The sequence below is a fragment of the Brassica napus genome, chromosome C7, assembly GCF_020379485.1.
Source record: "Brassica napus cultivar Da-Ae chromosome C7, Da-Ae, whole genome shotgun sequence".
NCBI classification, from domain to species: Eukaryota; Viridiplantae; Streptophyta; class Magnoliopsida; order Brassicales; family Brassicaceae; genus Brassica; species Brassica napus.
Genome location: NC_063450.1, coordinates 43,873,916 through 43,883,570, shown reverse-complemented (window position 1 = coordinate 43,883,570; position 9,655 = coordinate 43,873,916). Strand labels below are relative to the sequence as shown.

The following is a 9,655-nucleotide window of genomic DNA, read 5'->3' as shown; positions in this document are numbered from 1 at the left end:
CATAGGACATGATTAACTTCAGTCTCTTAGTCGGAGTTCTTAACTTATTATTTGATACTTTTTTGTTTGTGTTTTTTTTATACACTTTTGAACTAAGAAACAATTCTTGCATCTTTTATTTAAAAGACGGTTTTTAGCTTTTAAACCAAGAAAAGCTAAGAACCGTTTTATAACCGAAATTAAGAACCGCAGTTAAGAGACTAAGGCAACGATAGTCTTAAAATTTGTCTTATTTATAAAAAGCTTCCAAGGAGATCTCAAACGATTAATCTTGTTGACCAGAAAAACAAATACTCGTAAAATGCGACCTCATAGTACTAATTAATGTCAGTACAGATGATTTTATATGATATATACACTAACTATAGCAGTGCTGGGAATATGCTTCAGAAAAAGAAAAGAAAACTCATACGCAACGATTTACCGAATTGGACATTTTACGATTAATTAAGTATATATCTCACAATAGAGAATCTTGGAGATAATAACGTTTTATTCAGTAAGCAACAGAATAACTAGTTGACATGGTTCAACAACCATTGAACCTGAACCGATACAGCTTATGAAACCAGTATGTTCCATTAGAAAGCTCTCAATCTCTCAACTAATTACTACACATTGTTTTCAGCTAAGCTTCTAATCTCAGTCTCCTCTGCGTCCGCGACCCCAACGCTACAATCCATCGAGTCGAACGTTAAATCAAGAAAGTACAACAAAGAAACTAGAACGCAGCAAGTTATGAGCATTGGGATGGGACCAAAGATCCATAGGAACAAAGGCGATGAGAAGTAGAACGCTCTTAGTCCTAACGACCAGAAGTAGCTCCCACGGTTAACCGTCGCAGCCACATAGTCTTGGTTTATCATAAGACTACCACGACCATGACCATCTGAAGAAACAGCCATGAGCTTTTTGAAAGGGACATTGATGAGGATGCTTGCATGGCTGTAGTAACGTATTGATTGGACGTTGAGAAGAAACGCAACTAGGAAGCAAACGAGGATTGAGAAAAACTTGATCGAGAAGGCTCGGTCGCTTTTGTCTCCAAACACAAACCAGACCGATCGTTCTCCTGTACCGCTAGTCATTAGGACAGCGATTAGTGAACACAACATTATCGCGGTTGATGCCAATAGAGTTGATGCCATTATGTTGTTTCTTAGCGTTTGAACCGCTAGAACGCCGTTCTTTGATGAATCCTGTTCTCATTTGTTGAAAAAAGACATGGATTAGTTGTAATCAAATTGTACGAGAAAAGTGAAAACCAAAAAGAGGAAAATATTGGTGGAGGAAACAAAATGTATTTTGTTTTACTGTAAGACAACTGTAATTATTTAAAGTCGTCATAAGAAATGCAAAGCATCTTTTCAGTGTCATTAGCTTTCACACGTGAGGAAATTTCAGAATCTACATTTACGTGAAGAACTTTAATCTAACTATTATATTCGCATCTGAAAAGAGAAATCTCTCGTAAAAAGAAAACAATTATATGCTTTCTCAATATAGCAAATTGTCAAGTGGTTAGGCGCATGCATGATGATTATACACACACACACATAAACACATGCTATGCTCAGATGCATATACACTTATCATCATCATATATTTTTCAAATGAATCAATATTCATCATTATCTGTTTATATTCAATTTATATATCAGTAGAATAAAAACAGATCCACACAGGATTCTCCTTAGTTATCTCCAACCCTGAAAAGATAACAATGAGCTAAATCAAAATTTTCCTGACAAGAAACTGTCATTTTTTCCGGGAAAATATTCATCAACATGCAGATAAATATTGAGAGATCTAATCTATATTACAAAAGGAAATCATCTAAATAAAGCTAGCAAATATAATAATAACAATAAAGGAAAAGTAAAAGACCTCCATCATGGCTTGGACCCAGAGGCGGCGGTTGAAGGCGTTGAGGCCAACGACGGTGGAAGATGGACGGTGGATGATGCGGTGGAGAAGCCAGAGATGATAGAATACCATCAAACCCATACCTAATGGCACCAATATGTAATCCAAATACTCGAGCTTCATTTTCTAGATCAATAAGATTGATCAAGTTCAGAGAAAATAATAATAGTAAAAGAAAAATGAAGGGAGACGAGAGTGATTGAGAGAATCAAAATGAAACACGGTACTTAAGTGGACCGTTCCGTATCTAATGCTACCCTATCTCTCTCTCTCTCTTTGCTTCGTATTGTGCTTCCCGGATTCTCAGCCGTTTCCTCTCCCTCTTACCTCCTTTTATAGATTTGAACCTTTATGTATAGACGCGTGTATTAGTGTTATGTATATACATACGCACACGTCCACTTGTAAACGACGAAACCCTAGGTGTTAAGTGTGGACCGTGTTTCGACATTTGGCTGGCGTTCGCATCTGCCAATACTTTTATTATAAAAACACACATTTAAAAGTATTCAAAGTGATGTCAAAAAAAGATAATATTCAAAGCAAACTAATATTTGGATTGATGTTCACTGTTTGACGTGTACTGATCTGGTTTCCCCGCTACCACCCGCAAACGCAGCTTTTGCGGTTAGTAGCGGTTGACAGTGGTTCGAAACAATCATACAAACCACTACAAATTTCTTCAAACCGCTCCGAACCTCTTAAAATAAAAAGCTGCTTACAGCTAGCGTTTGCGGTTGCGGACGGTTGCGGGAGGATAATTTTTTTTTTCTTTTTTTAAAAAATCATATAAATACAAAAATAAAAATATTCAATAAATTTTTTAAAATGAGATTATAAAAATACTAAAATATATCTATTATATTTTAATTAATATTACAAAATTTTAAAATAAAAATATTTTTTATAATTTTAAAAATTTAAAACTATAACTTTCTAAATATAATTTTGATATTTATTATAATATTATGATTTTTCATATTTTTATAATTATATAAAATGTAAATATTGTTAATTTACTATTTAACCGTTGTTTTATTTGGTAGTTAACCAGTCATAAGTATCTCACAAACGCACCAATTTCTAACTACATAACCAATCGTACAAATCTCTTAAAGCCGCTAGAAACCGCAACCTTCCGCATCCGCAAACGCCCGCAGCCGCAACCGCAACCACTGCGTTTGAACCAGTCAGGCCCTGAATCCAAAATGCTTAGAATATGTTTTAAGGGCATTTAACCATCAAGAAAAGGAATCTGTACCTTAAAATGCAATTTAAGATACCTTCCATAATTAAAGTTTGTTGCCACCTTAAATATTATAAAATCATTTAAGCTTTCAAGTTGAAATTTGAAATCAGCGGAGATATCAATGAATTGACAGGAAAAACGGATGCTTTGTTACAATATAAATAAATAAAAACGGATGCAACTGTTGTAAACTTAAAGATTTAGAATCCGTAGTTCTCCTTATTATTCATAACATAAGGTGCCCTTATATATGAGAATTACAAAGAGATAAATGGAAAGATACAAATATGAAAAGTATACAAATACAAGTAAAAGGAAACTAGGGTTTGTTGTCTCTCCTAGCCGCCTCTCTCTCTCCTCTCGTTGCGGCCGCCTCTCTCTCTCTCTAGGTATTGGGCCGGCTTATGGACCGGACCGGTTATGGACATCCATCATATGGTTTATAACACTCCCTTTGGATGTCATAACCATTCAGAGTTTGTAATACGCTTTGGATGTTGCCTCATTAAAACCTTATCAGGAAAACCCAGTGGGACAAAACTATGATGAAAGAAAAAGAGTACAACACGTATTACTCCCCCTGATGCGAACATCACTGAAGGTCTTTCAGTTGATGCATTACAACCTGATGGTTGAGCTTCATGGACGCCAATGACTAATGGTCTCAATATCAAGGTAAAGTAGTGCTACCGCGTTGCAAAGACATAACTTGCTTGGGATCTATCATTGTGGATCCGAGAGATAACATGTATCAATCAAAACATAGTAACCATTCTTTGGGTTTTGGTTAGTATAATGTAATCTCAAATTTTTAGTTGCTTGTAGGTAACATAGGGTTTATTTTATTCTGTCCCAGTCCCTTATGTTCGGACATGGCCTAAACCTTGACAATAGGTTTACATCAATACTCATGTCCAGATGTGTATGACATGACAAATACATCAAGGCAAGGCACCAATGACACTTGGGTAAGGGACTTTACCGGACCAAAGACATATTTATTGTCCTTCTTGGGACCAAAGGATCTGTGTCCATGTCAGGGGTACCCACGACCATGTCCTTTTTGGGACTTACAATGGGTTTGTGTCCGAACCAAGGGACCTTATGGGACAACTCAATGGGCGAGCTTTGGTCCATGTTAAAACCCTTTGAATACCTTTCTATAAGTCCTTTGATACACAAGGATTCCATCTTTTAAGATGTTTAATTTATAATCCTAAACAAAACTTTGTTTGTCCCAAATTTTCATTTCAATCTCTTTCTTTAGATAATCGTTTGAAAGTCTCTCCAGAGGTTCCTAGGATATTAACATATACTTGTATACTTTAGTTCTCGAGAACCTTTTGCATTTGACAACTCAATACCCTCTGGGACTTTTATATATATCTCATTATCCAGTGGACCATACAAGTAGGCGGTTTCTACATCCTTTAACCGCAAGTCTATTTTTCTTCTTTTATGGCCAGACTTGTTAGGAATCTAAATATTTGTTGCATCCACCACAGGGGAGTATGTCTCCTCATAATTGATTTCTGTTCTTTGTGGAATCCTTGTCCATATGGCCATGCCTTATATCTTGTTATCTCGCCATGTATCATTTCTTTCACAAAGACTCATTTTTGTCCAACTGGTATCACATCTAGAGGTGTCCGAACTATGATACCAAAACTTCTCTTTTCTTAATGAATTTAACTCCACGTCCCCTTTCCATTTGATCTAATCTGATTTGTTGAGTGCACTCATGTATGGACGTGGGTTCATGATCCTCATTCATTTCATAATCTCAAGTGCTACACTGCATGCAAATATATCATCAATGTCAACATTCTTTCTCTTGTTCCATTTGTGTCTCGGACATGACATAACTTGTTGAGGTTTCATTATTACCTTCAGTATCCTGAAGCTTGGCGTCCCAAGCCTCATTGTTAGGCACCTTAGATACAATCATGTTTATGGTTTCCTCATCCACGGCTGTGGCTTTTAAGTTTGTCCATCTTAGGATCGACCATGTCTAGGATTCCCTCGTCCACCGATTCATTAGCACCTTTCTTTAATATCCGAGGGATCTTATCTTTGGAACTTTATTGGTCTACCACGTTTTAAACGTGCCTTAGACTCAGTAGCAATTTGATTGTGTCCTTCTTGAACATCAACTTGAATTTGGTGCATTTACAGCTGGTATATATGACTTAGTCATTCTATTCGGGTCAATAACGGAATCTGGCAATTGTTTAAGCTAGCTTTTGTATAATCTTTTGGACTTTTAAATCTCATTCTTGAGTCTGAGGATCTTGTCAATATAAGGATGTATGATTCCATGTAATTTCTTTTACTCTTTTACCAGCTTATTACTTTCTCCCCCTAATCTGTGTACATGACCTCAAACTGATCACCCATATTTGGCTCAAGGTACTTAATAATTGTGGAAGAATCATATCCAACATATATCTCCATCCTCCTTTGAGGTCCCATATTAGTTCTCTGTGGTGGAGTAATTTGTATATAGACGGCACATCCAAATGTCTTACGATGGGATATGTCTGGCTCTTGACCCGTTATCTAATCGATGGGGAATATCTATGCTCACTAAATGGCCTGATGCGTATTAACTTAGATGCATGTAAATTTTGTGTGGCCCAAGCTGTGACTGGGAGTTTTGACCACATAAGTAATGGTCTAGCAATCGTTGTATGCGTTTAATAAAAGATTTCGGCCAAGCCGTACTTGGTATGGACATGTATCACAGAATTGTCCACACTTACCCCCATAGACATACCATAATCATTTAAACGCTTGAGACATGTATTTACCAGTTTATTATTTACTTAGTCTCTTTGACTGGTGATGGCCTATCAATGAGTTTTCCTTGTGTACATGCTACACACGTGAGATTCTTTGGGATAACTCATTCTTTCTTTCAATGTGTGCCCATTTGTATATCAATTTCGCATCATGTTTGAACCAGGATGGCCAATTCGGTTATACCATAAAGTGAATATTTTTCGCAGGCATTTAGCCTCTATCATCCTGAACTTGGCATAGTAAATACCAGTAGAGAATGCAGGTATAGTTTCGATCATTTTTCTATGGTCTTGGGCGAATTTTATATATCTAAAAGGAACTTTTTATTTCATTTGCCCATTGTTTCAATATGGAAACCACTCTTATATCTTTTAAACTCAATGGGCTTCTATGAGTGAATATAAATCATTAAATTTCTTTAGTCTGGTCGTAGCTTATCATGAGAATGACTATACCCGCAGCTATATTTCTTATAAACTTATATATTTGAAAAAATCATTCATTCCTTTTATTAAGTTCGGAGCAAACAAAGCAATAAAATAATTTCAAAGTGATAAAACAAAGCAAGTATAAAAGCAAAACAAACACAGAAGTCGAAATCAACATTATTCTTTTAGGCAATCAGAAGTTTCATATTCTGTAGGATCATCTCTTTCATGATCAAAATCATCTTTATCATCTTTATATACCAAGTGGGCTTCAGGATTCTTCCCTTTCAGACTCTCTTGATAGAGGTCACAAAGATGTTTGGAAGTCCTACATATCTTAGCCCAATGGTTCCTCATTCCACATCTATGGCACATTGATTTGGTCGAGCTTTGTGGTTTAAAGGATATACCACGGTCTCTGCCTCGACCATGGTATCAAATTAGGTTGATATCCACGGCCTTTGCCATAGTGGTTCCCACGGCCAAATGTATAATAGTGGCCATGGCCACGTCCTTTCTACCCTCCACGGCCATGTCCGTGTGGTCTATCATCCTGGACGTGGTTAGATTCTTTGGATTCTTTCTTTTTCTTTGCGGCCTTATTGGTTTCAGGTAATGGGGTTGATCCAAGAGGTCTCAATTCATTGTTTCTCATCAGTATTGGAGGCTTAGCTAGCAATAGACTCATCCACGGACTTGTAGTCCTGGATTCTGAGATTCCTCCATAGCTTTTGGTAATAACACATTTCTTTGGTGATCATATCTCGATTTGAATTATGTCCAAAGGTCTAGAGGATTCTCAATTGTCAAATACTGATCTTTGCGACTCTCAATAAGATGATGACGAATAATTAATATTGTCTTGTATCAATCTTTCTCATTTGCATTATTGCCTTCTATGATACATTCACCAAGTCTTTTCGACTTTAGGATAATCTTTGTATCCAATGCCCACTGTAAATAACTATCTCCAAAGAGATTTAGGGCAATGAGATTGATAGTTTCATTGTCCTATCAATCTTAAAAGCATTTAATCAATCAGTCAATTTCTAGCAAGTCTCAGCAATACTATTTATATGTGCTCATAATATTATGGTTTATCAATACTAGCAAAAACGGATTCAATTAATCACTCAATCAGTTTCAAGGCTGATTTTAGCAATACTAGAATATAGATTTCAAGCATGAATTTCAATGAATCAGTTTCAAGGCTGATTGGTATTTAGCATAAACCGTGTGTAAATAATCTATATAGTATCCAAATTTATTAAACCTCAAAAACATATAATCAAATCAATCAATTTAATAGAACTCATAAGCATAATGAATTTAGGGTTTCAAGTTTCAGATATGCGGATTAAGGTTATGACTAGAATTAGGGTTTCATGATTTCTAATCAGATCAATCAATAAAATCGAACCTAGCACACAATCTTAAACCTCAAGACATTAGATTTTATCATGAATCTATCAACCTATCGGATTATATAAGCAAAGCAAGCTAGTAACCTATCGGATTCAATCAATGCTTTAACATGCTGGTCGGTTTAATCAATTTTAAATCAGATGAACAATTAACCAAGCAGGATGAGAAAATAAATCTATCAACTTAATTGTCAAACAATTCTAGTAACATAGCATCAGATTCAATCAGATTTAAACCTCAATGATCAAAACCGAAAACAATTTTGATTTCAAAAATTTTCGATTAGGGTTTTAATATGTGATTTGATAATTATAGTATAATTAATTTCGATACTTATATTATTTAGGGTTTATAGATATAGGGTTAGGGTTTATCGGATTTTAACTTGTAAAATCCGATTTGGGGTTTTAATCATGTAGGAACATGATTTAGGGTTTAGGGTATTGAACTTTAGAGCTTCGATTTAATCATTAGGGTTTGTTCTATTATCCTATGGCTTTTATCATAAAGATTAGGTTTTATGGTTTCATTCTTTATCAAACAATCCAAATTCGATTCATATGTTCTTAGATTTCGAATTACCTTTTAGTTTAGTTGATTGTTGAAACCGGACCACCAAAGAATGAACCTCGAGCTGGACTGGACGCGAGCTGACTGCGAACGGATTGAGGCTGAGGTCGCGAGCGGCTGATCGGGGACGCGAGCTGTTTGTTGTCGGATCGCGAACGGCTTGATCGTCTGGTGCGAACGGGACTCTTGCTGTCTGGGAACGCGAGTTGTCCTGGATGGTAGCTGAGGCTGAGTTCGTCTAGGATCATGAACGCCTTGGGCTGGAGCTGATCGGAGACGTGAGCTGGAACAAGAGACGCGATCGGATGATTAGGGTTCGTCTGGTCGCGGCTAGGTTTAAGGTTTTGCGATTTTGGTTTTGGCTCAGGGTGTTTAGAGTTTCGTGCTGATAACATGTTGTAAACTTAAAGATTTATAATCTGTAGTTCTCCTTATTATTCATAACATAAGGTGCCCTTATATATGAGAATTATAAAGAGATAAATGGAAATATACAAATAAAGAAAATATACAAATACAAGTAAAAAGAAACTAGGGTTTGCTGTCTCTCCTAGCCGCATCTCTCTCCTCTTGCTGCGGCCGCTTCTCTCTCTCTCTCTAGGTATTGGGCCGGCTTATGGACCGAATAAGTTATGGACATCCATCATATGGTTTATAACAGCAACGATATACTCCTCCATTCCTGTTTCCAAAAAATATATATATATAGTATTCACACATTAAAAATACAATGAATATTTATAATTAAATACATTATTTATTTCTGTTATACATTTTCAATAACTACCTATCATATTTAATCATTCAAATATTTTCAATTATTTTTTAAAAAAATGTACAAAATATTTGTGGAACAAGAAAAAATATAGAAAATCTTAGTTTCAGAACGAAGAGTATATAATTCTCTTTCAACAACTATAACTCCAAAGTGTTAAAAAAAAAATTAAAACTCAAAAGCGTGCAGAAAAGATTAGGGATTCAAATTTATTAATGTGTGTTTGTGAAATGTAGGGTAACTAAAATAGATATATAAAATAAAAGCAGAAAATTGATTGTTGCTTTTAGTTGAAAATGAGGAAAAAATGAATTTTGAGGAGTGGAAAAACTTTTAGAGCATAAAGGCCCACATAAAGATCCATGGTGACGTCTGTCTTTACTTCAAAGCTGATTTGGCACTGGTATATTCCTCGATGCTTTCCCACTCAACAACAACTCAATTACAGAATTCCAAAATATTTGAATAATGGGTGTGATC

General features: G+C 35.7%; 1 protein-coding gene across 1 annotated transcript; it reads right to left on the bottom strand.

Moving 5' to 3' along the window:
* Positions 1–426: 426 nt before the first annotated feature.
* On the bottom strand, positions 427–2,261 carry BNAC07G29880D. The gene is made up of 2 exons (XM_013788233.3): positions 1,888–2,261; positions 427–1,199 (listed from the first exon to the last, which is right to left on the bottom strand). Exons 1-2 carry the CDS (start codon positions 2,047–2,049, stop codon positions 612–614), a joined length of 750 nt encoding a protein of 249 aa, XP_013643687.1. The 5' UTR covers positions 2,050–2,261; the 3' UTR covers positions 427–611.
* Between the last annotated feature and the right edge of the window lie 7,394 nt (positions 2,262–9,655).